Here is a 27,592-nt window from a genome sequence, read left to right as displayed (position 1 = left end):
CTCTCAATCCTGCCCAGGTCCTTATGGAAAGCATCCCTTCCCTCTAGTGTCTCAACTGTACCACTCAGTTTGGTGTCATCTCCAAACTTGCTGAGGGGGCACATGATCCCACTGTCCATACCACTAAATTAAAGGTCAGTGAGTTGAATACCCTGAGGATAACTGTTCTGACTATAAAAGACAGTTGCAAAGAAGGCATTGGGAACCTCAGGCTCTTCCTTATCCTCAGTGTCATCTCAGTTCCCTGCCACATCCAGTAAAGGACAAAGGTTCTTCTTCGCCTTCCTCTTAATATATTTGTAAAAACATTATTTGCTGTTCTTTACCACAGCAGCCAGATTGAGGTCATGATGGGTTTTTGCCTTTTTAGTTCTCTCCCTGCATGTGCTAGCAAATTCCTTGTACTCTCCCTGAGTTGCCTCGCCCTTCTTCCACAGAAGGTAAACTCTCTTTTTCTCCTGGAGTCTCAGCAAAAGTTCTCTGTTCAGCCACACCAGCCTTCTTCCCCATCAAGTTGTCTTATGGTACACAAAAACACCCTGCTCCTGCACCTCGATATCATCTTCTTGAGGAGTGCTCAGCCTTCCTGGACCCCTTTACCATTTGGAACTCTCCCAAGGGAAGTGCATTTACTTTTTGATGTGAGAAATTAATCATTTTTGTGCAGTTATATCAGCAAATATAAAGATGCTTACTGTGAATGCATCATAGATCCTTAAAAATTAACAATTAGATGGTTGGTCTTGGATTTTCTGTGATAAATTGAGTAAATGATTAAATAAATAATGCTTCTGATTAAAGTTAAAAAAGAGTTTATTGGAAAAAGGAGCAAAAATACTTTTTTCCATTGATGCTAAAAGCAAGTATCTCTCATTTTCTATATTGCTCAGTGAAGAAAATGTCATAACTGATGAGACTGATCAGCTGACTTTCTCTTTGAGCTCTGTGTCTAAATTAGGAAATTCTGTGTTTATAGATGAAATGAAATTGTATTTGTTAAAATATATAGAGTGCTTGATTTTAATAGATGTGAATGCAAACAGATAAACAGTGACTTATTGTTTCTCTGTGCATGCATTCATTTGTTATTAAATTTGCTTACTAGGAACATTCATCCATGTTACATTTGGCCTTGCTGTGCCTGTGTGTCACCCCTTGTTTATCTGGTTTCAAAATTGCATTGAGTTTTGACTAAATACAGTAATAATTTCTTTTATAATGGAATTGATCTGCTACAGATGAGAAAGAAGTGATCAGCGTTTAGGAGTGTGGTTTAGTGGATATGGTGGTGATGGGATAGTGGTTCAAGTAATGATCTTAGTGGTCTTTTCTAACCTTTATGATTCTATGAAAATTATTTTTGTTTTTCCTACTTGAGGTGAATCTATATTTAAGTTACTGAAAACATATTATGTTTCATTGGAAGGAACAGAACTTCCCATTTTTCAAACATAATTTGGTTATTTCAGCCAACAGCTTTGCAGCTGCCCTCCCTTCCTTCCCCAAATAAATCTCCCTTCCTTCACCCTCATTAGCCTCTTATTCTCAATTTCCTGTTCATGGCCTTCAAGAACTTCAGGAGTGTGCTGCACATCATTTGATACTTTAGGAAAGAGGGAAAATGCAGTGGATTCAAGTTATTCCCTCTTTCTGCAATTAACTTCTGAATTTTGTTTACCTTCTGCAAAAGCCTTTGCTTTTCTGTTGAGGTAAGAGTTGTATAAGAGGGGAAAGTGCTGTAATTCAGAATTTTCCATATGGCAGCAAGAAACAAATTCTTTCACTCATTTATTTATTTTCCTACTTACAATCTTAGTAACCAGCACTGTACATATTTTGGCTAATGTTTTGTCTATGTTTGTGTATAAATGGGAAAGTATTATTGTGGAAACATCAGCTCCGTAGCATCAGTGACAGCAGTGTAAATGATGAGATCTTGGTGTCAAATACGTAGCAGAAACATAGCAGGACCTCTTGTAAAGGGAAACACCGTTCCCTACTGGCAGCTGGAGTGATGTGCGTTCATTTCTCTCGGCACTACAAATGCTGCTGGTGAGTTCTGGATGAATATTTTCTGTTTAAGAGCACCACCTAGTGGGTTTATTGGTTTTTCTTTTCCCCTGAAATGCTGAATCTCCGTTCTTTTGTATAGTAAATTAACCTTGCAGAAAAATTTAGCGATGCAAAATGCTGTTTGCAAGCTTAACCATGTCTTATTCCTGCCACTTCTTTTGATCCTGTTTTCCTTTCAAATGCATTTAAGCTATAATAGGACAATGACCAGTTTATTTGCAGAGGAGATTTTGTAGTGAACTCTTATCCAAACAAATTTGTTAGAGACAGTGGAAACACAGATGAAACACACATTAAAAATTGAATCAACATAAATATATTTATATCTCTAAGCATTACATAGATTTTCTCCGGGAAAATAATTTCTCCATTGTGGGTAATGGAATTTGGCTAATAATAGTTATGAATATCTGAATAGTTATATCCAAAATATATTAAATATTTTTCCATATTTAGTGAAATTATCCAATTAAGTTACAGTTGGCACTATTTTGCATGTGCTGATTTAGCACTTGTGAGATGCTTATGTAACTCACATATGAACATCACCAATATCTCATGGAAGTAATATCTCCTTAATTATTCATGTGATTTGTTTAAGGAAGATATTATCACAAATTTAACAGTGTAATTGAGAGATTTAAATACTATTAAATCACGCTTAGGGTAGTGATGTTTTCATAAAGAATGAAAGCTTTCAGATGATAGACATTTTCATACTAATAACTACTATATGCCATTTGTATCTTGTTCTGACCTGAATAATCCATCATGAACTCTGGTGGTGGAGGTGGGGTTTTGGAATGTGAAGAGTGAATTTTGGAGAGCTGTTGCACTGTTGGTACTGGGTTTTCCAAACCTCTGCTATGTGGTATCTCTGTGAAATACAACATAGTGTCAGCCACAAACATTTGATTTGTCTCTAAAGAAAAGTTAAATAGCCTTGTTAGCAGCTTAGGTGCACATAGATGTACATACACTAAACAACCTGTGAGCAGGTTTCTTTCCATGGTTGTGCAGGCAGCTCTCCAAAGCAACACTTAACCAATATTAGCTCCCATGTTACTTCACAGAAGTTGGTTCCTCAGTATATTATATGCTCTTTTTTACACAAAGACTTCTTTTTTGTTATTGTTGTTGGGTTTTTGTGTGTGTGACATTGTTCATTTATGATATTTATCAATTTGATGCTTTAAAGGCATTTGTCACTGGGAATATAGTTCCTTGTTGTGGAATATTATTGACTTTGCAGTCACATTAGCCTTAAAAATGATATTTTCCTTGTGCTAAATCACTGAGATGCACATTATGAAATGATCTCTGCCCTGAAGGCTTTACATTCTAAATAGAGGAACTAACAAAGTGTAAAAAGAGAAATAGAGGAAAGAAGGAATTGTTTGTCCTGTCATGCAGCAGATTAATACAAGAGTCACTAAAGGGACCTCAGAGCCTTAACTCCTGATTAAGAATCTCTTGTACTGTGCTTTGCTATTCATCACGGTGTTTAATGTATCAGTTCTGTTTAGTGGAATTAGATATGCATATGTGCATAACTGTATAATGAAGATTTTACTGAAAGATAGTTCTGTTTAGGTTATTTCCTTCATCTGCAGAGATTCTGATGGACATATATTCAAGGAAAGTTTAGATGTTGTGTTATGGGTCATGCTCTAGTGAGAACTGTTGGTGATAGGTGGAAGGTTGGACTGGATGATCTTGTAGGACTTCTCCAATCTTGGTGATTCTATGGTTCTATAATTGTGTGGCAGTGCAATAATGGCTATTACTGTTTACCATTTTCATGCAACTACATGAGGACTACAGGGAATGGCCTCAAGTTGCACCAGGGGAGATTCAGGTTGGATGTTAGGAAATAGTAAAATGCAGGAATTTCAAGGAGATCATGAATTTCTCCTTCTTCACTCTGTAAAGTTATTGACTTGGGAATTCTCAAACAGCCATTTGTGTGAAGGTGAGAATCTGCTCTTCAGTTCTCATACAGTCATCTGTATAAACAAGAAAACAGTATGGACCTGTTTCATTTGTTCTTCCCAAGAACGCTATCTGAGACCTTTTCCTGCCTGAATATACATTGTAGATTATAGCTGAGATATTATGTTTAAGATTTAGCTTGTTGCTGTCTCTGAGGTGGTGAAGTAGAAGTGGTTTCACTATTTCAATTTAGAACTTTAAGAAGATAATGCTTTCCATGTGTTTGGTTTTTCTTTTTTTTCAAGCTTGCTAAAACGCTGAGCAGTATCAAAGGTTGTGACTCTATACATTGACTTAGGATCTATTTGGATCTATTTTATTTTGGCTGTTTTTCAGCTTCTGCAGATCTGGACTTTTTTCTTTTTTTTTCCTAACTAAATCTTAAAAATTATTTTTATGTATAAAAATTAAATGATGCTGTGGTTCTGTGTAACTGCTGAAATTTTAAGTCTACTTGTGTAAACCAACAGGTAAGGAAATCTGTCATGAACGAGACAGCAATACCTTAAGTAAGTAACTTTTTGCAAGAGCGGATTAAAAGCATTAATTTGGAAAATGCAGACTATTATAAACTGGCAGTAGTTCTTATGGAATTCCAGAATTGCTTTAAAAGATTAAATTCATCTTAACATTTTGTTTTTGTTTGTATTAAACCTTATTTATTTTATGTTGTTGAAAAATATATTCCAATTGAGATTGCTGTGGTGAAGTTTGAATGATTGTATGCTCTCTGATCACAACACCTACGTAAATGCATTGTGTTGTTTAACCCAGCAGGCAGTTCAGATTCACACAGCTGCTTGATTACTGTTCCCTAGTGAGATTGCAAAAAGAACTGGAAAGGTAAAAGCCTGAGAACTTGTGGGTGGAGATAAAGCAAAAGCTGTGTACACAGGAAGGAAGGCAAAACTAGAACAGTTGTTTAACCACTTCCAGGCAAGTGGCACCATTACATGTGATGGTTACTTGGAAAGAAAAGTACTGTAAGCCCAAACGTCCACTTCTCCTCCTCCTTTCCTCCCAGATTGTATAAGTGAACATGACATCATATGATTTGGAATCCTAGACTATCAGTTGCATCCTCATTAATCATTACCCCTCTTTCCATCCTAAGATATGTACACAGAGATCAATCGTATAAACTTACCACAAAACATTTCCTGGGTTCCTTTAGTCCATGCCTTGGCTCACTTCTGTAATGGTGATAGCTCAGGACAGGAGAGATAATGCATTGCTTACAGGTATAGGGCACCAAAGCCAAGTCAGGTCACTGCTGCACTTGCATTGCTTTTGTGAGGCTCATCCTCTTCTGGTTTGAGTGGTTCCTGCTATAGGACTTCCTATAACACATAACTAAAATCATGGGTTAAAATTTAAAGGTATATCCATTACAATCTCTGCCCTTGGTCTCTTTGGAGCAGGCCATAGTATGTAGTTATTTTCAATATTGTTTGTCCAAATGTGGATAATTATCTCAGATTTTGGATTTCAGAAGTTTATTAATGTTTATGAGAGATTATTCCTCTTTGAGCAAGAAAGAAATGGCATGTACTACTCATTAGTAAGGAGGCATCTATTTTCTGAAAGCTTTTGTTCTTTATGAATACATTGCAACTATTTGTTTATGACTTCTAAAAAATTGAGGGTATACTTACCTACAATATCTAAAGAAGGTATTCCAAGTTTAACACACTTTAAGTCTGTAACTGTGTTGAAATTAATTTTCTTGGAATTTGTTTCAGCAAATAAAGCCAAAATAATGTACTTTATAGCTCACTGCAAAGATACAGCTGACACCAGTCAGTCTGCAGTTGCAAAGAGCCTTGAAACACTTAACTAGAAAACCTGGATTATAGTGTCAGTCACTGATTTATGGTTTTAATATTAGCTAATTGATTAAAACATATTAAATGTTCCAATTCATTTACATTCATCATTCATTGACTGGCTGTCAATAAGTGATGGAAACTTGAGACTTGTCCTTTACAGGTTTTTAAAGGAATTTATCTTACCTGTGCTTCTTATAATTGACACAAATTGCTAAGATGGGTCAGTCGATGCAGTTTCATTCTTGCTATTACAGAAATAAATATACTATTGTAAACATGAATTTATATAGCTCCTTTCTGGAAGTCCCAATGCTATGAACGTAAGTACTGCAGCGAGCTCTAAGTATTAACATTTGATTGAAAAGCACTGCTGTATAAATATGCGTAGGCCCAGCTATTAGAGAAGTCATTTCTAATTTAGATGCTTGTAAAACTGCTTTGCTTGCAGCAATGAAACATAGACCCTAGAAGATGCGTGCAAGACATTATTTCACATTCTGGTTAATGTTGCATTCATTTCTGTGAAGTCAGCAGTTCCTGGAGCTTGAACAATAAGATATCTGCTTAGAATTCTTCTGTATCTTAGTAATGAATGAATATTAATACATTTCATGACATCCTTACACTTGTTGCTATTTAACTGCCTTGCATTTAGTTAGGTTGTAAATATTGCAGGGCTTGATCCTTTTTTTTTTCCTGTGCAGTAGTGAGAGTAATTCTTTAATACTTTTTATTTTTTGGATTTTTAAATTTTTTTCGTGTGCGTATGTGTGTGCAGAGGAATTAATTGGAAGTTTCACTGATGTGAATTAGATGCCATACCCCATATGTAACAGAATCAGAATTTAACCTAGAATAACTTTGTTGGAGCATCTGCTCTTCATAATAATCTGATACAGTTTTCAGTGTTAAAAGAGAATGTTTATCATATATCATGCACCTACATCCTGATTTACATTTTCATATAATTTATTTTTTTCAAATTAACTGTATCATCTTGCTATATATTGCTATAACATAGTAACATTTTAGCAGTATAAATCTAGTAAGAAAAAATCCAACTTTCTTTTCAGTCATAAAAAGCTTGCACTTCTAAAATGATGATTGAATATTTGCATCTTTCAAATGAATTTTCTGACTAAGAAAAAAAATTCTGATGGTTGAGAGGAAAAAAGACTTGTGAAATTATGGTACATCAAGATTATATATGTATATATATATATATGTAATGTGTATATTGTGAGGGATGCACAATCATTGCATACATAACCCAGTAGGTTGTGCTTTTGGGATTTTTTTTTTTTTACTTTATGCTTCCCAAACTGGTATTTGAACCAGTTGTTCTGTTTGTAACAGTAATGTTTATATATGCTAAAAAATATGCTGTGAATTATTTTCATGCATACAATGAGATTTCTTAGCTGCTGGGCATTTCTTTAGTATTTATTTCTAAGGAAATTTATTTCTTTGGTAGATAATTTATCCATAGGGAAGATTAGAAACTCTTTGAAACTGCTGAAATAAGAAACGTGAAAAGTAGTAATAATCAAGGTATAGAATTATAGAATCATAGAATGGCTTGGAAGAGAATTTAAAGCCCATCTATTTCCACCACCTTGCTGTGGGCTGGTTGCCACCCATCAAGTCAGGTTGCCCAGGACCCCATCCAGTCTGGTCCTGAATGCTCCCAGGGCTGGGGCACTCACAACTCTCTGGGCAGCCTGTTTGTTCTGCTGCCTCACCAGCCTGCGAGTAAAGTATTTCTTCCTAACATATAATGTAAATCTCCACTCCTTTAGTCTAATACTATTGTGTTATCCCTGTCAGACCATGTAAAAAGTCAGTCTCCTTCCTGTATAGAAGTTCCCTTTAAGAACTGGAAGGCTTCAGTGAGGTCCCCACTGGAACCTTCTCCAATCTGAACAACGCCAACTTCCTCAATGTGTTGCAAAGGTTCTCCAGTCTTCTGATAATCTTTGTGACCTTCTGGACCCATTCCAACAGATCCACATCTTTCATGGTGATCCGTTTTTCCCGCTCATCTTCTTGTTACCATTTTGCTTTTCAGAACAAAATCATCTTAGACCCCATGACGTTCAGCGAGGCCCGCTTCAGGCCATCACTGGAGGAGAGGCTGGAGAGCATCATCAGCGGGGCGGCACTGATGGCAGACTCCTCGTGCACGCGGGATGACCGCCGGGAGCGCATCGTAGCCGAATGCAACGCCGTGCGGCAGGCACTGCAGGACCTGCTCAGCGAGTACATGAACAATGTAAGTGATGCATGCTTAGCACTGGTTTCTTTTCCGCTAAATTATTCAACTTTTCTCTAGCAAAAGGCTCTAACTGTTTAAAAAAAACAAACAATTATGCTTCTTCGTATGAGTGGTTTGAATCATTTCATTTTTAAATATCTTGCAAGATTTTGGCAGAGCTTTGGTGCAATTAGAAGTTCACAGTGTCTTTTGGTCTGTGTAGAACTCCTTGCTCCCCATAGCATTGAAGTTCCTTCTTGTACACTAAACAGCCATCAAATAATCACACTGGGACAAAATACTTTTTAAATGAAACCTAGTGGCAAGAAGTGTCAATGGATGATGGCCTGAGAACAGTTTTCACTAGTGAAAATGAATACAGTTCATTATCAAAAGGGTATTCTCTGTGCAGTAATGGTTGTGGTGTGTTTGTTAAGATGATACCTGTAGATGCTCATGTGAGATAATGTGTCAGCTGTGTGGGTTAATCCACTGAAGGTCTTTGCTTTCTGTTGGAGCTATTAAATATTCTGTACCTGTGGAAGCAGTGAGTAATATTAATCAGTATTGCTGTTCCCACAACAAGATGCCTGCCATGCCTTAAGTACAGCTGTTTGTGGAGGGACTCAAGAGCTGTTGACAACGTGGTAGTTGCAGTGCGTAGCCTTTGTTGTACCTAACTTATTCCAGAAAATTACTCCTGAGTCTTGTGGAGGATGTGTGAATTCCTAAGCCGTATAAAAAACTTAAAAATGTCAACTTATTGTTGGGAGAACTATAAAGAAATGCTTTTTTCCCTTTAAAAGAACATGATAGTCACCATTTGAAGCTAACAGTCCTTGTGGCTATCATCACCTTTCTTTGACCTTCTGGGCACTGGAATGTAATATCAATGCAAACTTTTAAATCCTCTTTGCAAAGAGAATGATCTTAAATATGATATGATTATGATCTTAAATATCTGCAAACAGATATGTAAACAAACATTCTCAGAATGACAATCCTACTTTATGCTTATCTGTTGTCTCTACCAGGCTATGACTGAAATTTTTTCATCTGTTTTTCTGGAATCATATCATTAGTAAGACTGTCCAAGGATGAGCCATTAACATAGTTGTGTACATTGTTACACAGATACATGGTAAGCTGATAAACAGCAAAATTGAGTTATTTTGTTGTACAGATAGAAACAACATTGGCATTTTAAGGTATATATTCCAAATAGTCACTGTAAGAAGTAACTTAATGCTGGTGGAGAATTTGAAAGAATATATTTTCTTTTTGTTATTGTTAAATTGAGTGATGGTTGAAAAGTTCTTGTAATGTGATAGAAAGCAAAGTCTAAGCTCTTGCATTCTTGGTTAGTCATTATGAAGAGGCTTTGGTGGAAGGAAATGTTCTGGATTGCTTGCTACAAAATCTTGCTATGTAGAATTATTAGTTAGGTGTCATTGTTAGAAGTCTCTCAAAAAGAGATCTGATGGATTGTCATTTGTCACTGTGGTGTATCTTTTTAAGGGCACAGGTTTTTGGAAGCGAAATGCACTTTGCTTTCTGACCAGAAACACTCTTTATTTTATTTCTGACCCCGTCTGCAGAGAATGGAAAGTTTTAAGTGACTGTAAGCATTTATGAACACATTGAAGATGGCTCACAGCCTTCTAGTTGTTGCTTAAACACACAATGGTGTGAATATCTGTTACCATGGTCCATCTTCAATTTTTCTTCCTTTTTTTTTCTTAATTTTAGCTATACCACACCATTTCTATAATTATGACTTTTCATGTTGTGTATGGGAATATAATTGACTTAAGCTCTTTTTTATAGTGATTGAATGCACATTGTAACGATTCAATATATAATTGATTTCCTAAAAAGTGAAGTACTTCTAACATAAACGTGCCTGTGAGAGCAGAATTTAAGAATGATATTGTACTAAACACTGCCTAAGCTGATCATAGTGGATACAAGAGGTGAGATTCAGTTTATATCTGAAGACACTGAAATATGTTTTAACATGTAGATACGTATAGCTAGCTGAGGATCTCAGTTCATCTAAAGTAGATGCTTAGTGCCATTTTAAATTACTGTTTCGGGTAATTTCAGATCATTTGAACTGAAGCTCTTGACCTCAGTGTGCCAATAGGAAGTTTTTGGATCTACCGTAGGTCTTGTGTTGTATCTGCCAGCCCCACATTCATGTGCTGTAGGAACAGCAAATGGCTTGGCTTCTACCTTAATCAAATCAATTGAGCCTGAGGTGTTAAAGCTTCTTTTATAACTGATGGATATCAGGTGAATCCTGTGAAGGCCTTTCATAAGCTAAGTTTTATAATCTGATGTATTATAAGCTGAATAACTCTATCTGAAGACCTCAGAATATATTAACTAATGAGAATGGAAGATTTTATTTGCAAAGTTTTTTAAAAGCTTGGCTAAGTTTCAAAAGGGTGAAACTGAATCATGAACACCAAGCTGCCTAACATGATGAAGTTGTAAGTCTGAGTCTGTACCTCTGAGATGATTTGGTGAAGATGGACGTATTTGACTTCTGCCCGCAGAGGCTTAAACCACTGAAATCCTTCTATCATTTCAAACCACATAAAATATTTTTTGTCCTTTTTTCACTTCTTTTGATAACACCTGGAAAATGATGGATCAATTTGGCTGATAATTGTTGATCTTATCTATATACTCCTCTGATACTTGTCATGACATACAGAAAGCACAGAACAAATTGAATATTCAGTATTCCTAGTGTACAGTTTCAGACAATGCAATTGCTGGATACTTGCAATGTCATTTAGAGTGAATGCAAGGTCAGTTGTTCCCCAGCATAAAACTTTTTCTTTCTTGTTATCTACTTGTATGATTGGGAATCACAGGGGACTTCAAACTGCTTAGTAGCCAAGTAGATTCTGTAATCCTTTTTTCCGTGTTAAACATTGACACTGCATAGAACTGTGAAAATTTGTTGTAGTTTGCATTCTATCTTACATTAAATTTCAGTAGATACAAAAGTAAAATATAGTGGAAAAGAAACACTCAGAATGGAATTGTCACTCTTGAAGTTACACTGATTTATTTATTTTTATTTTTTGCTGTTGTATCTGTGGATGGTATTCAAGACACAAAGAGGAAACTGGGAGGGTTACAGGCAGTTGTATGAAACAGAAGGTTGGCTGTGTGATGATACAAGCTGCTTGTGCTTTCTGTCTAAATGCTAAAGGCAATGCAAGGAGAAAAAAAGGGGTTTTTCCAGATTTTGCTCCAAGATAAGGAAATAGCATCAGGCTGAACAATGTAAGAACTTCTGCTTTTTATGTAGCATAGGTTGTGTTAGAAAACTTCCTCCACCTGCAGAACACCCACTGTGCCCACCTCTTTCTTAGAAAGCTGCCTGTGGAGAGGCATGAATCTTATCTTCTGTGCTCCTGCAGGGCTTTTAGAGTACATCGGTCGTATCTCCTGATATTCCCTGCACCTGTGGTCTGTTTTCATTGCTAGCTGCTTTAGCAGCTTTTGGTAGATCAATATACTCTGCTGCAATGCAAAGGAAGATTTAACACACACACAATGCTGTTGTTTCCCCTGTTTGCTTTTCCAGTGTTTATGGATCCATCACAGGCTGCCGTGTAGATTATAATGTTCCTAAGGTTAGTTTTATGTCAGGGAGAAATCTCTCTGTGTGTTACCCAAAGTTTACCAAATAAGTTAAAACTGTTGTGCAGTTCAGAAAACTGGATAAATAGATACCACAAGTCATCATATGGTTTGGTGAGCGAGATGCAAGATTGGTTAAACTAAATTTCCAGATATGTGGCCTAGGGATATGAGTTTAAAAAAATGCAAATGCCACTTTCAGAATGTTGGCATTCAAATTTAAAAAAACAAAACAGAAAGTTCAGTTAGAGAGAACAGGGCAGATTTCAACTTCGAAGAGAAAAATGGTGCTAGTTTAGTAGTTATGTCCTTTTTTATGTCATAAAGAATCATCATCATAGAATCATAGGATGGTCTGGGTTGAAAAGGACCACAGTGATCATCTGGTTTCAACCCCCTGCTATGTGCAGGGTCGCCAACCACCAGACCAGGCTGGACGTGGCTCTGGGCAGCCTGGCTTTGAATGCCTCCAGGGATGGGGCATCCACAGCCTCCTTGGGCAATCTGTTCCAGTGCTTCACCACCCTCTGTGTGAAAAACTTCCTCCTAATATCTAACCGAAATCTCCCCTGCCTTAGTCTTTTTAAAACCATTCCCCCTTGCCCTATCACTATCAACCCTCGTAAGCAGCTGTTCCCCCTCCTGTTCATAAACTCCCTTTGAGTATTGGAAGGCCTCAGTGAGATCTCCCTGGAGCCTTCTCTTCTTCAAACTAAAGAAGCCCAGTTCCCTGAAAAGAACTGTCACAACAGTAGAGGACTGTGACAAGACATGGTTGGAGAGGTGTGTTCTGATTCTTTGTTCCATCTTCTCAGATAAATATTGATTTGTTCTATGTCCTACATATTGAATGAGATTTTTTTTTTCAAGATGTCTTCAACTCAGATGTTTCAGACCCAATTCAGAGGTTATTTAAGTAGTGTTACTGTTGTAGGAGGTTTTTGAATTATTGTTGCTACAGATTTTTTTTCCTAGTATCTTTATGTGTTCTAAGCATTAATCATGTATTTGTATAACTAGAGTCTCACCGTATTAAGAACTAAGAAAGAACTTCTATGGAGGTGACATATATACTGTTTCATTATTGATTGTATATCTTGTAGCAGATATCTAGTAATATATACTTTCCATTTTTCTTATCAGTAGCTCTGTCAAAGTGTTTTTCCAGAATGATCTCTCTTATTTCCATGCTGAACTCAACTTTAAAATCTTTTATTTCTGAGAAGCGGAGGCAAGAAACATCTCACTTGATTAGATTATATGGCATATCTTATCTCTTAGAAAAATGGAAGTATTTTTCCTCAAAATCTTAGATAGATGTAATAAACGCAATCATTTGTTTAAAAATAATAATAAACCATTATTGGCTCCTGTCCTGCAGAGAACAAAATATAGTTCAGCAGAAGCTGTTAATACAACTGTTTCCCAGTTATTTAAATGAAGGCATTGTTTAGTGGATGGCTAGCTCTGATCGTGGCCAATTTTCCTGCTATTTTGCTCTTGTGGGTCCTTTATGACTTGTGTTGCAGGCTGGTAGGAAACAGCAGTCCTAGGTACTTTCTAGCTCCAGCTCTTAAGCTTAGATTCGTGGGTTAGCAGTGTATTGCCAAATTCATGTAAACCAGCTCTGGGCACTCTTTCTTGCAAACACGAGGGTGCTGCTTGTTGATGTCTGGTTAGAATGAGAAAAGAAGAAAATGATAGATTTAGAAAAATATGCTTTAAAAAGATGTTCTGACATCCTTGGTTTCAGTGCCAAATAAAGACAGCCTGTGAATTTTGGGTTGCTGTGGAGTATCACAGACAAATTTGGAAAGTGGTTGACAAGTGAGTAAGCCACGACTGTTAAAGATCTCTGTAACCAATTGAATTCTGGCTTGGAAGGAGTACAAGTGCACATTTGAAAAGATATTTCCCATCCAGTTCAAATACCTACTTATCTTCTCTAGCCTTTGGACTTGTTAACTTTCATTCCCACCCAGTGCTCCTGCTTTCAGCTACTGCTACCATTTCAGAAGAGCTTGGGTTTCAATTTATTACAATTGTGTTTCAGGACAGAGAATGCTTAGTATTGTTTGTTGACTTTTTTTGACTGCTCTTTGGATTGAACAAATCTTTCTGGATTCCTTGTATTACTGCTATATAATATATATAGGTATGAGTTTCAGAGTTCTACAGGCTAGGCTTGTTTTTGTTGATATTTTACTGATATTACCATAGGAATAATGTTGCCTAGTGTTTGCTCATTTTAATCTTGTTCTCTAAAGCTGCTACCTATTGCTGACTGCTGTTCACTGCAACTGAGGTGCTACAGGCTATAATTCCTGTTTCTATAGAAAAGAAAATGTCATATCTTGAAGATGCAAAACATAAGAAAACAGGGAGGGAAAATATAAGTCTCCAGGCAGTTTTTCTTCACAAATATATCAGTAGAAGGTTTTAAACTTCTCAAAGTAAAACTGTAATGCTGCACTACGTGAAAATGAAATGTCCTTAAAAGACAGCTAAAGTTACTGTGCTTGATTGGAGAATGAAAAAAACTGATAGCAAAGGGAAATCTATAAACTCTCAAGATACTGTCAGCTCCTGTGTTTAACAGCTCCATTTGAATTCATATTTAAAAGAGAAAGGCAGTAATTCTTGAATAACCTTGCATAAGGTTAGCCTGGGTGACAGTGAGAGGTAAATTACTGTTATGAAATAGGATGATGTCTGTAGCTATCCTGGGATGGAGGCTGGGCTGAGTGACAGGCGACCAAACGCTGAGTCACCAGGACTGACTGATGTGACCATGACCACTTTGGCTGGATAAGATTCTTGTTGGTACTGTGATTGAACATTGAGCTTTTTGAAGCATTTCTAGAGAAGAACAGCTTGTCTGAAATTGTCCATATTGTATTTCAAGCTGGAGATAAGCTCATTTACTACCCACTTTACACGTTGGGATGTTATACAAGCAGTTTTGTCTTCCCTAACTTGAAATAAACAACTGGAAACACAGTAGTTATGACTGGAGGAGAAGAATATGTTCCCAATTTGCAAATATTTTATGATGTGCCACGGTGTTTCTTCTCAAGTACTTTAGGCTTTACGTTTATGCATCTCTCCTGAGTGCCTCAACTTCTCCTGACTGTACATAAATCACTATCTAAGTATGCCACCTACATTATAACTCCAAAAGGATTCAGCCACATTTCAAGGAACCTTTTGAGTCTTATTTTTTGATCATCGGGGCCTCATAAGAGATGCCTAGTTTCTTTATGATGTGTTTACAGAAATGCTGCACTGCTTACAATTATACAAGTGAGGTGTTTTTCACTTTTTGTCTTTGCTCATTTCTGCATTTTCTCATTTTGCAAGTCCACGTTTACATTTATTTTTGGAGGAGATTCAGTTAACAACATTGTTTTTTATCAAAAACAAATAGAAAAGCCCTCTGCAAAACAAGTCTTGATGCCTTGGGAATGCCTTGGCAAACATGCAAAAAAATTTGCCTTGACCTCTCTTGACCTTTCTTTAGTCATACAATAACACAGCCCTGTGACATTTCATCTGAGTTATGACTTGTGGGGCTTTCTGAACTGCACTACTGATGGCTTTGACTTGGTGGTGTCCATTGGAGAGCCTTCTCTAGGTACCTACTGTATGCTGTATTTGTAAAGCTGGACCATGATGTGCCATTGAGAAAGCTTTGTATCTCCTGATAACATGTAAACAAATAGAGATTTTTGGAATCTGAGGCTGAATTGCAGTATTAGGTTGAATGGTGTTTCTGACAAGGTATTTCCCTCCGAATTAGCATGGGAGTTTCCTAGATTGCCTAGTGAATTCAACTAAATGCCTGTATGTGAGGACTTATTTTTTCATTTTCCTTTATCTCTATGTACAATTAATGATGTAGTTGACATGAAGGGTCGGAAAAAATATGGTCTAAATGATGTTATGTTACAATCCTTCTGTAAATTCTCTTCCTTAATATGTCTTCATTGCCATTCCATTATTAACTAAATGCATTTTTAAGAGTCCTTTTGATACCAGACAGATTCATTACTGGAAATCATGCAATTATATTTCAGTAACTGAGAAGTACTGAGTATACTAAGAGTGCCTGCTTCTTTTAAATTCAGTATGTTCAGACCAAAGGAGTATTGAAAGAAAAAAAAAAAAAGCATTAATTTTCCTCTACTGAATGCTGTATTTTAACTCATTTTATCTTGCATTAATTGGTTTTGATCTTTCTAAAATGTGTTCTTACAGAAGTAATGACTTCTGCATCACTGCTTTTAATATGCTGGAAAGCACAGCAATAATGTTTGTAAGGTTAAGGCTATCTGAAAATAATATTGTTAAAGCTATTTTTTTTTTCACCTGTAGGAAAGACTGAATATGTGGTGTCATTCATAACTTTAATAATTTTTCTTCATACCAGAGTTAGCATTTATGGGTCATTAGTTTGTTATTTTTCCTAGTCTGCAAGTCAAGAGAAGTGAGAAAGATTTCTCACACATTTTATACTGTATCTGTAGCATTATGATTATCTCCATGTGCATCTGCCTTTTGTGTATGCATTTCAGTTTCAATACTTGTACAGTATGTCCAGATAACATATTGTTATGCAATGTAGGCTTTTGAATGCAAGGTATAACATTCAGAGTGCCTTTAAGAATCATAGAACAGCCAGGGTTGGAAGGGACCTCAAGGATCATGGATCTCCAACCCCTCTGCCACATGCAGGGCCACCAAACTCCTCATTTAATACTAGACCAGGCTGCCCAGTGTTTAGTGTTACTGGGAATGCATCAAAATAAGCATGAACCGAATAACATTAGTAAGCATCAGAAATCTGTATCCTGAAGGCTCTGTAACATCTTCTGTTCACTTAATGATTTTTTTTATATGCACAGTATATCCATATTCTTTCCACTGAGGAAAATCTGAAGGTATGAATGGAAACTCAAGCAGTATATTAACTATACACATTTGTGTCTTTGAGATATTATTATTCTGCAGGTGAGCAGAGGAGGGTGTAACTATAAAGAGACACTGGGACTTCATGAGAGTATGAGTGTGTACCATCAATGTGTTCTTTGTCAGGGCATTTGTGTCCCAGTTTAGAAAATGGGTTTGTATCACTTCTTTTGAGCATTGCCAAAATGGGCCATAGCAATGCATGAAGTCAGATTTGAGCAGTTTGGTAGACTTGCTTCCTTCTCATTAAAAGCCTGCAGAAGGCACACAGAGCTGAGGGAAGGACAGAGGATGTGAAGAGAAATTGATGCGGTTGAGTACCATAAAAAAACATCAAGAATCCACTTTCCTACAAACAGGCAGAGAACGCAAATCTATGTATGAATGTTATTATGGTGCTTACACTTCCAATTAGCAATCCAAACTACAAAATCAGGGAGTTACAGTATTGTCCACTAAGCTCTGCTTTGCATATACTGTGTTGGTTTGAGTTATTCATGTTTTTACCTACACAAGGAATGATGTTAACTTAGAAGATTTCATATTAGAGAAATGACATCTGAAGTCATGGTAATAGATGTCCAGAAGAGGGCACACTTGCATACCAGAAATGTTTTCTACCTAACTGGAGATCTGCATTCTGATGTGGTATAGCTGCAATCAAAGAAAATGTAATAAAATATAAAATGAAGAGGTTAATTTTTAGTAGTTATGGGATTTTTAGAAGAAAATAGATTCAAAATTTTATTTGAGAAAATATATATATTTAAATCAAGTTAATATTAAGTGTGTTAATTATCAAATACAAATTGAATGTTAAGTTCTACTTGCATTTCTTTTAAATGCCTTGATAATTTTATATTTCACTAACAGATTTGGCAAGCAAGGGATAAGAGCTTCCTCTGCCCTTCTGAAATTATTTCAGATTTATGATGCAAGACTCAAGAACGCAGGCAACTTAGTAAAGACTAATTTACAAATTGCCTTCTACAACAGACATAAGATAAAATACAAAGAGATATATCCTAGTTTGTTGGGCTTTGACGTTTGACCTGGAGAATTATCTTATGGTTTCATAAATACAGTAGACAGATTGTGTCTGCTGACCCAGTAACTCATCACTTTTTCAGAATTATGTATTAGACAGACTCTGGGAGGATGTGTGGTTTATTTTTGTGTCTTTACTTGAGGAATGAAAGGCATGAAAGGCAACTATACTGTAAGCAGCTCCCTGAAACTTAGTGAAATAAGAGGAAACTTGTTTCATTTCTTTAAGGGCTGAGCTAGAGGAATAATTTCTTTCCATATTTGGATTTTTGTTTTGTAATTTTAAATATTGATTCAGTTTTCATAATATTTGATAACATTTGGAGACTTTTTCAGAGCCTTTCCTTTTAGCAAAGATTAAAACTATGTCAAAATGTTGTAGCATGTATTTGACTTCAACAGAACAGAATGAAATGCTTTGTGAAATCTGTTTCTCTATAATAAGGCTTTAAGCTTATATGCTTTATAAAGTAAGCTATGATTAAGCTTAGGGTAACATATTGACTCTGTATTTTCACAATACATATGTTATGTAGGTTGTTTATATGTTTGTCAATTAATTAACTGATGCCTTGACTAATTCTTTCATTTGCTTGTCAGTTATTAAAAAAAAAACCATAAAAAATGGAGAAACCCAGTTGGACTCATTACAGCATGTGACAATGTTGGAAATTGTTTTGGGCATTTGGTCAGGTTTTGAGTTAAGCACGCAAGTTATAATTTCCTTTTATTCAAAGGAAATTCTTCCTATTTATGCCTAGGATTGACTCATATCTTTCATAGCATCACAGACTTTTTGCATTGTGGTGAAACATTTCAGTTTGAAGTCAGAGATCCCCAAGAGGCAATTCTGGAGCTTAAGTGGACAGTGACTGAGTTTTTTCTGATAGCATCTAAAATACCTGGGGGCACAATGTGTAGTAATGTAGTTACTATAAGGCTGTCAAATTCATTGCCAAATCGTATTTGAATCCTGGGATCAGATAAATGAGATTTTAATTAGGTTTTAAGGGTAAGCTGAATAAGTAGATAAGGTGGAATTAACCAGAGACATATTAATTTAATGAAATCTTTGGTTCTCTTAAGCTGTTGTATTAAACACCATCCAGTCTCAGCTGAAAAGAGACATTGTATTGGGTTAGAAAGAGTTTGACAGTGATAGGTAAGACAAATGATGGTATCAGATGTAATCACTTAAACACACAGTAACATAACTGCATTATCTGGAACACAGGGAAGCCATGAAACTGGTTGGCATTCCATTAGCTGTATTTTATCATAGACAAAAGAAGCAATTAAACAGAACCCCTATTTAATGGTTTCCAACCTGGTTGGACCATTCACCCAAGGGATTTATGAGGCTATTGAATTGTGTTAGTTGTTTTTTATATGGAACACCAGAAGTTGCTGTGATGTGAAGCTGTTGTAACCATTTCTTGTAAATTCCTTTTCTTTCTGAACTATCTCAATGATTTTTTTTTTTACGAACATCAATTAGTTTTATGAATTGCTAGATATATAGGAGGAGAAGAAAAAGAGAAAAATTGAAAAGAAAAAAAAGAGTGGGGGAGGAATTTTTTGCTGTTTGAGTCAATCATGAAAGCATTGGCTCATCACAAAATTATGTCTTATCATTCTGAATGGGTAGGTGAGCACAAACCCTTATGCATGCCTTTTGGTGCCTGCATGCATGGTGAGGCAAATTCCACAAGTGTCAGCAAAGAGTTGTTTGTCATTATGTGAATGCATAAAAGATTCTATCAGGGATCTAAAATGTAAGAATTGTAGGATGTAGATATCTTCATGAAAGGCAGTAAAGCAAATTCTAATGGTTTAAAATGTGATTGTATATTTGTTGGGTTTGGGTCTCAGGTTTTATGGGTGCTGGTTCATCTCATGTGTTCTGCATGGATAGCCAGCAGACTATGAATCCAAAGGTTCAGCTTCAAGCATTTTGTCAGTGTGCATTTAAATTAAAAGTTATGAAATCAAATGTTTAAAAAAACAAAGCATTAAGTAGTTAATGTTTTGCAATTCCACATCGGGTTTAACTGATGAAATACATTTTGAAACAGAAATACGGAGACAGTTCATTTCTTTATTTATTTTTCCCAGAATCTAACGAGAAACTTTGTGTACAAATCTGCCTTAGGTGAAAAACCTTTTATTTCTCTCTTGAAGCATTTTTTTCTTCTTTCAATGTAAATAATAATTTTAAAAAATGAATAAATAAATAAAAGATACGCTTGATTGCAAGTGTGCTGGACTAAGCGTGCAAAGTACATCTATATCCAACCATTTGTATGTACCAAACAATAAAGCTTGAAGGCTCATTAGCCTGGAATGACCCAACTGTGTTTTATGCATAGGGGTCATTTCTTTACTAATGAGCCTCTAAGCCAGATGGCTAACCCCACAGTAGTCTAACTGCATTAGTGTGATTTAGATTTTTAGGCAAATTGCTTTTTTTTTTTTTTTTTTTTAATTAACAAACTGGAGCTGGTGGCAGTGCTGATGGACAGCTTTTTATAGAACTGTGTCAAACAAAGTATTTTGCCTTAGAAGATAAATGGCTAATATGGCTCTTCTTTGTATTAATTTCTAATACAGTTGCTCATTTCTAGTGATCATAGTTTGTTAGATGCTATCACCACGTTCTGAACAGAAAGTTAGTTTGGTTGTTTTTCATCTCTACCGGATTTTTTTTCAGTAGCCAATTAATCAAATCCATCCTTATTGCCTCATATCTGGGTACAAAAGAGAACGTGAAAGAAGAATGATCTGCACAGGTGAAAGGGAAAGAATACTGTTTGCTTTTTAATGTCTGTTACCTTCTAGAATTCCTCATCCAGAATTTTTAATTGTCTTTATGAATTTAAGATGTCTCAGGTGATTAGGATGACAAATTGCTGCTCGTTTGGGCCTGGGTTTGTATTTCTAGAGAAACGTTTTCTAGTTGTGAGGAACCTGGGCATTTTGGATTCCCTCTGATGAGCTGAAAGAGTTTGACACCTTCAAAATATGCTAAGTTTTACGTTGATCATTTTCGAGGGGTGCTTTTCACTCACCATTGTCTAAAGTGTCCTCAAGACAGATTTGGAAATAAGACAAAATTTTACATAGAGAACAGGCCTTAAGACAGGAAGACTTGATGGAAGGGCAGTTTACAAAAGACAAAGTCAGAAAGAGTGTTCTGGAGATGGCTTTGAAGGAGTGTTTCAAACACTGCATGAATGAGCATCTGTGTCCTTTTGGCAATCCCATATTTGAAAGAAATTTTGATACAGTAGGTTGTTCGTGTCTGATATAGTGAGTAACTTCAGATGATGATTTACACGTATCTTATGGGCTTTTGTTGCAGTGATGTTAAATAATTCTATATAGGTTCTCAGCACTGAAAATTGCTCTTATCTTGAAAGGAGGTGGCTACATTTGAAGGAAAGAACATAAAATGGGTCAGATTTATGTGGCCCGGTATCTCTTCTCTGATAATGGTCACAGGGGGTGACTAAAGAAGAGTATAAGAACCTGACAAACATTGTGATTGTGATTCTTTGCAAAATTTATTCTCTCTGCCTCGAGCAATTTATGGTCCAGGGAATTCCTACACAAAAGGTGAACTTTTTTTTGTTGAAAAATGAATAATTTAGGATCCTTTCTTAAACAGTCTGTAGAGCATTAAGGATTTTAGAGATGTACACAACTCTCTAGAGTAGCTATTTAGCATCTTTTTCTTTTTCTTTTTTATTCCTTTTTCCCCCTTCAGCTTTATGAATTGTATAGTCCAGAACAGATCAGAAAGGAGAGAAATGCAACAGCTATAACTCTTTGGTAGTTTTCTTTGTAGGTATTTTAAAACTTTATTGAATCAGTTCTTTAAGGAAATCATCAACTTTTCTTGCATTTTTTTTAATTTGATTTTTTTTTTTTTTAATTTACATTTGGAATACTGAAACAAAACTTAAGACACAGTGTCATGTCCTTTAAATGTATCAAGTCCAATACATGGAGATTTGCTTGCCTAATATCCATGTGCTTTTGTTTTCCAACCATACCTGCCTCTCACCTGCTGCAATAACTTCCAAAGCAACATGGAGATTTCCGTGATGGGAAATCTCCCTAAAATTATCTGTAAAGATACAGAGAAGATGGACTGGCACCCTCTGGAAGCAGGAATAAGCCACACTTCCTAAGTAAGCCATGTTTATAAAGTCCTGGTGGTAGGTGCCGTGTCTTCAGGTGCTTTTCATTGCGTATTGGCATCGTGTAATCAAAATGGAGAGATGGCAATGCACTTTTCTTTGCCAGAAAATACTGCAAAATGTTTAGAAAAGCTTTGATTCAGTAAAACAGTTCTGCTATAAGCAGTCAAAGTCAGAATCAGGGCCAAAACTACATGAGATAACTTTCTCCTGAAAGGAAGAAGAAAAGCGGTGTCAAAACATTAGAAAAGTAAATGAATTTAGATGTGAAAGTGCAAGAAAATCTTAATGCTATTTTGATTTGCCAGTGCTTATAAATCTGTCTTCAAGAACTGGGAAACAGATATTTTTTCTGAAGGAGATACTAATCAAGGTGGAAAAGAGCAGGTGATTTTCTGTTTTATTCTGACTTGTGCTCATATTTCCTTGACTACACATTTCCTGATATATTAGGATGTTCATATGCATGTGTATTTCACATTTTTAACTCGTCTCTCTTTACCCAAAGCCAAATGAACTCGCACTGAGTGTTCAGTGTTAGGTAAAAGCTGTTTTCAAATCTGTCGTTACTTTCAAGATTTGTTCTTTGGAGATTGAACTTCTACTTTCTAATTAAGAATGTGAAGCTGGTGTCTGAGTCATACCTAATTTGTAGTATGGGAAATGTAAGTAGTATTTTTTCTCTTTGCTTCATGTTGCCAAACTAACAGAATGACAATTATTTAACTGTCTTTTTTTTTTTTTTTTTTTTTTAAATCAAACCATATAATTAAATGACTGAAAACTAAAGAGCATTTCACATTCACTGAAGAGTGGTTACACTTTTACTGCCCTGTAAGCAAAATTGTAATAACAAAATGATAGAGCATCATATACTGTGTACATTTTTATTTGTTAATAACAAATTTAAAATGATAAATACATTTCCTTCCATAAAGTCTCTTGAGAATCCAGTAGCACTGTAAATGTTATCTGCAGTTCTTTACAATTATAGTTTAAATAGACCAAGTCTAAAAGGAGTCTGCCTATTTGATTTTCAAATTTGCATCACTTAAAATCCAATCAGACCAACTGTTCAGATTTTTATTAGGTATGGAATACACGAATGGGTTCAAGGCCACGTTATGTATAGCAAACACATACCTTGTGTTACAGCATGGCTTATCTAACTTGGTTACTTAGCATGTGATTCGACCTTCATCTCACAGAGACTGCTTACTGACTCCTTGAATTGTTACTATATTAAACCCTTTGATTTTCAGTAACCAGTGTTTTATAGGCCAGCAGATTGCATTTGGTTTTGTGAATTTGCTGTAACATATTGAGTTTAATGGATTTATGCAGGAAAGTAAAACAAAAATAATACAGCAGGCACTCAGAATTTTAGAACATGAGGGCATTAGGCTTGCAGGTGTCTGATATGGATACTGTCATTGAATATTTTGGTATGAAAGGTAATCTGGTTTTGACAGAACGTTTAGCCATTGCATTCAGGTGCATTGCATTTGGGTGGTAATCTGCATGGTCTTATCTACAGGAGACCATAGTGACCATGTGATGTACAACATTATATTCTCACTGTTTCTAAAAACGAGGATTTGTCCAGAGCATGCTAAAATAGATTTTAAAGGCCCGAAGGAATAGAGTCTGTATAATCATTTCTTTGTGTAGCATCCTTTGTTACTTTTAATCATAAGGTAGAAGGGGGAATGTTTATTTGATGTTTTGATTATAATTGTTCATTGCAAGGTGGGTCTAAGAAAACAAGAAAGAAAACCAAACCCATTGGAAAAAAAAGAAGTTCGCCTCCTTTCTTACCTATTGTGTCAAAACATGAGCTCTGCCTTTGCCATCCAAATACATAATAATGCTCTCCAAACTTTATGCTGTGGAAACATCTTTAAAATATAATAGACAAACTTAGTCTTATTGTTTTTTGGTTTTTTTTTCCCCTGAAAATCCTGGATATTTATTGCCTTGTTAGAACAGTTTGAATATTTGAGGAGTTAAGGAACAAAGCAGATCTACCATGGTAACTTTTTCAGTGCTTTTGAGGGACCAGCTGCAGTGTTTGATCTTTGCATCCTTTGCAAGCCATGAATCTCTCCCTCGTTGTCCTAAGTGATCCATAGAAGAGCTGAGTTAATCTACATTTTCAGCATGGGAATCTTCTTGAGGGAGGTGTTTTATTTCACATGGAGCCTTTTGTGGGCTGGATCATCTTCAAGACAGTTCAAGCTCTGGTTGAATCCCCAACTGTGATTATTGAATCCAAATAAGAATCTGATGAAAGATGGGAGAGAGTTTTAAGCAATGCCTAGTATAGAGTTTAAATAGTCTTACAGTTTTCTGCTTTTTTGTTTCCAAAAGGCAATAGCTATCAGATTTTCTGAAAGAACTGAATACCAGATAGCACCAAATGTAGAGAATTTTTGTTGAACAGTTGAAGCGTTCAGTATCATAGGAAACTAGAAATTATAGGATGTGAGGGAAAGAAATCTTAATATAGCTACTAACCACTATTTTTATAAAATGCACCATAAGTATTATGAGTGCCAAGAATATCCTAACCATCATATTGATTTTATAATGTTTTTCCTGACTCTGGTATTGCAATGCAGTGACATTTCATTACAGTCAATGGAACTATAATAACTGAAGTGCAACACCAGCTGAGGGAAATAAAATTAAATCTATCTTCAGTAATAAAGAAGTGACATCCACTAAGAATAGAATACAGACCAGTTCTGTAGTTTTAAAATGTTAAATTACAACCAGCTATAAATAAAAAGTAGCTAATGATCAGATAATATCATTTCTCCTAGATTTCTTCAGAAAGTTCCTAAAGCAAATGCTTATTCATGTATGTGGATATTCACCTTCTTTAACAGAAAGCCACACAATTGTGACATATGCATTTTGCAAAATATATTTAATGAGGTTTCTTAAATATCTTCCCATTCCTGGTGACAGATAAATTAAAAATAAGCCTGTTCGAGGGATTGAAAAATATAAATCTAGCCCTGCTTTGATGCTGCTATTAGACTGTATACAGAATTTTCAAGAGAATGGACTGCTATGCATTTGTGTATCATTAAGCATCACTGGATTGGAAATTCATCATGCTTCAGTGAATGAGTACTAATACATTTGATTAAAGGAACTAATCAAACTTAAAACTAAAAATAACTAAAACTAACTAAAAATATAACCTAAAAATATATATGCAGCAAATTTCTATTTGCTGCAATAGGGTTGAAATGAACCTGCACAAATATTGTGATACTAAAAGCTTTCATCAACAGATGCATGTTTTTTCTTCTTCTTTTTTTTTTTTTTTCTTTTTGGTTTATTTTATTTTATTTTTCATTTTTTTTCTCAAAGAAAATAAAGTTCCTGTCTTTGCTTTGACCCCTCACCTGACTTCTTTGTGTGTAGTGACTGTGCTTGACTAGCAGCTTCTGTATTGGTTTTTGTTTTTTAACACAGTCTGCTAGTAATAGGAAAGTGGGGAGTGGTTTAAAAGAGGGAAGATTTAGATTAGTGTATTAGAGGAAAATTCTTTACTCAAAGTGTGGTGAGGCACTGACAAAGGCTGCCAGATCAGGTGGGTGGCAACCCACCCTATTGGCAGGGGATTAGAACTAGGTGATCTTTATGATCCCCTCCAACTTAAGCCACTCTAATAACAGGTGAAATAAATTAATTATTGGATTTTGGATGTAAAGATCATCACTTGAGAAAACAAAGTTGCTTTCATTGATTTGCTGGATGGTAGAGGTTTTGGCAAATACATTTCATGCACTTCATCTGATTCATAGCAATCTGCTAAGGGTTGCTATAATTACATTTTGTGAATTCAAAGAAAGAGGAAACTTGCATCCTACATAGGTTTGTCATGGCCTAAAATGATAAGATGATCCATGTTCTCAGCATTGTGTGATATATTATTCCAAAAGAAATTATTCTGTGTGCATATTTTGCTATATATAGAGCACAGTGTCTAAAAAGCATAATGCGTAACAGTGTATTTCAGTTAATTTAGCTAGTTTAGGGAAAACAACATGCAGTTTGTCTTCCTATCTTCATTCAGTTCTCTAGCAGAAGGAGGTCCTAAACTCAGAGTTCCTTAAGTGACCTTTTGAAAGAGTTATTAAGAATTCAGAACAATTCTTACCATTTTCATCTTGATCTTGATGTCTGTATTACTCTTAGTAGAGTCATTTTCGTTTCTCTGGCTCCTTTCAAAATTTCCTGACATTTAACTGACAAGATCTACCTGGAACATAATGCGTGAAGACCCCAACTGAAAGGGAGCAGAAAGAGCCTGACACTGGGATATGAAATGCAGCCTTCTCCTGTCACTTTGATATTAAAGCACGCCTGGCACCTGCAGCCCTATTTCTCTGGTGTGAATGGTAAAAAAATGTAGTTGAGATAAGTTATAAACTCATCTCATTTCTTCTTTACAAAGGTTTTCATTATTATTTTCTTCATATCTGGAATTCTATATTTTTGAGGGGCCTGCAAATATATTCAATTTTCTTTCATATTCCAGAAAAGATATTTCTTCCTATCCTGATATATTTAATTGATTAAACAGGTAAGCGGCAGAAGCTGGCCATGGATGTTGGGAAGACCCAGTTTCTTTCTGTTCTTTTTGAAACTTAAAAACATTTTCATTGAATTCTTATAAAATGCTATTCTGTGGAGAGACAATATATTTGGGAAAAGAAAAATTCCTATTTATTGTCATTATTATTATATCAGGGTGGTTAAGGGACGAATGTGAATTTGACAGTCACTCAACACTGCGTGTTTTGTAGAAGGTGCTTTTGTACCTAGCAGTAGTATTTTGGACTTAAGTAGTGAGGGAAAGCAGGACAGTCATGATGGAATTCTACATTGATGGGGAGGGTTGGTCTTCCAGTTGTTGGTTTCCTTACTGAATCATTTGCTAGCATCTGCAATTTCTTGTAGGGAAACCAAAGGAAACATGGCAAACTTGTCTTTGTATCTGTCTCCCTAAGAAGAGTGAGAGGATTTTCCATTAAAAACACTATCAGCTTTTGGAACAAGTTGCCCAGAAGTCTTCAACTATGCAGCTTTTGAAGACTATGGTAGATAAAGTCTTGAGCAACCTACTCTGATCTCATAGCTGACACTGCTTGGTGCAGGAGATTGGACTAGGGGAACTCTGAAGTCTCTTCCAGCCTGTATGATTTTATGGTTGAAGAAAGTTTGTACACAGCAACAGGCTATTTGACATTCAGAATTCTTGCATATTTGCAGCTGACAACAAGCTATTTCTGGCATTTTGCAGTATGTGCTGGAACTGGTATTCTTGTCAGCTTAAAAAGCAGCACAGAAATAGCATATTAATTATTAATGGATACTGATTTCTTGTAGAAGGGATAGCACCCAGGTACACTTAACTCCAATCTGACTCTCCATATGCTTCTGCCAATTTTTAAGCTAAAAGCAGGTGTTGGTTGCTTTCATCACACTTGCTCCTCTTTTGCTAATTGATATAAATGAAAAAGAATCATAGTGTCTTGGTGGTT

General features: G+C 35.8%; 1 protein-coding gene across 7 annotated transcripts in view; it reads left to right on the top strand.

Moving 5' to 3' along the window:
- CTNNA2 (catenin alpha 2) overlaps positions 1-27,592 on the top strand; it is a 456,804-nt gene that overhangs the window by 127,387 nt on the left and 301,825 nt on the right. For all 7 annotated transcript variants that reach the window (XM_048942164.1, XM_048942165.1, XM_048942167.1 and 4 more), the window contains one exon: positions 7,963-8,166. In XM_048942164.1, the coding sequence (XP_048798121.1) occupies positions 7,963-8,166 (204 nt within the window). The remainder of the gene's footprint in view (positions 1-7,962; positions 8,167-27,592) is intronic.

This window comes from Lagopus muta, chromosome 4 (genome assembly GCF_023343835.1).
Source record: "Lagopus muta isolate bLagMut1 chromosome 4, bLagMut1 primary, whole genome shotgun sequence".
NCBI lineage: Eukaryota > Metazoa > Chordata > Aves > Galliformes > Phasianidae > Lagopus > Lagopus muta.
This window is presented reverse-complemented; position numbering and strand designations above follow the sequence as displayed.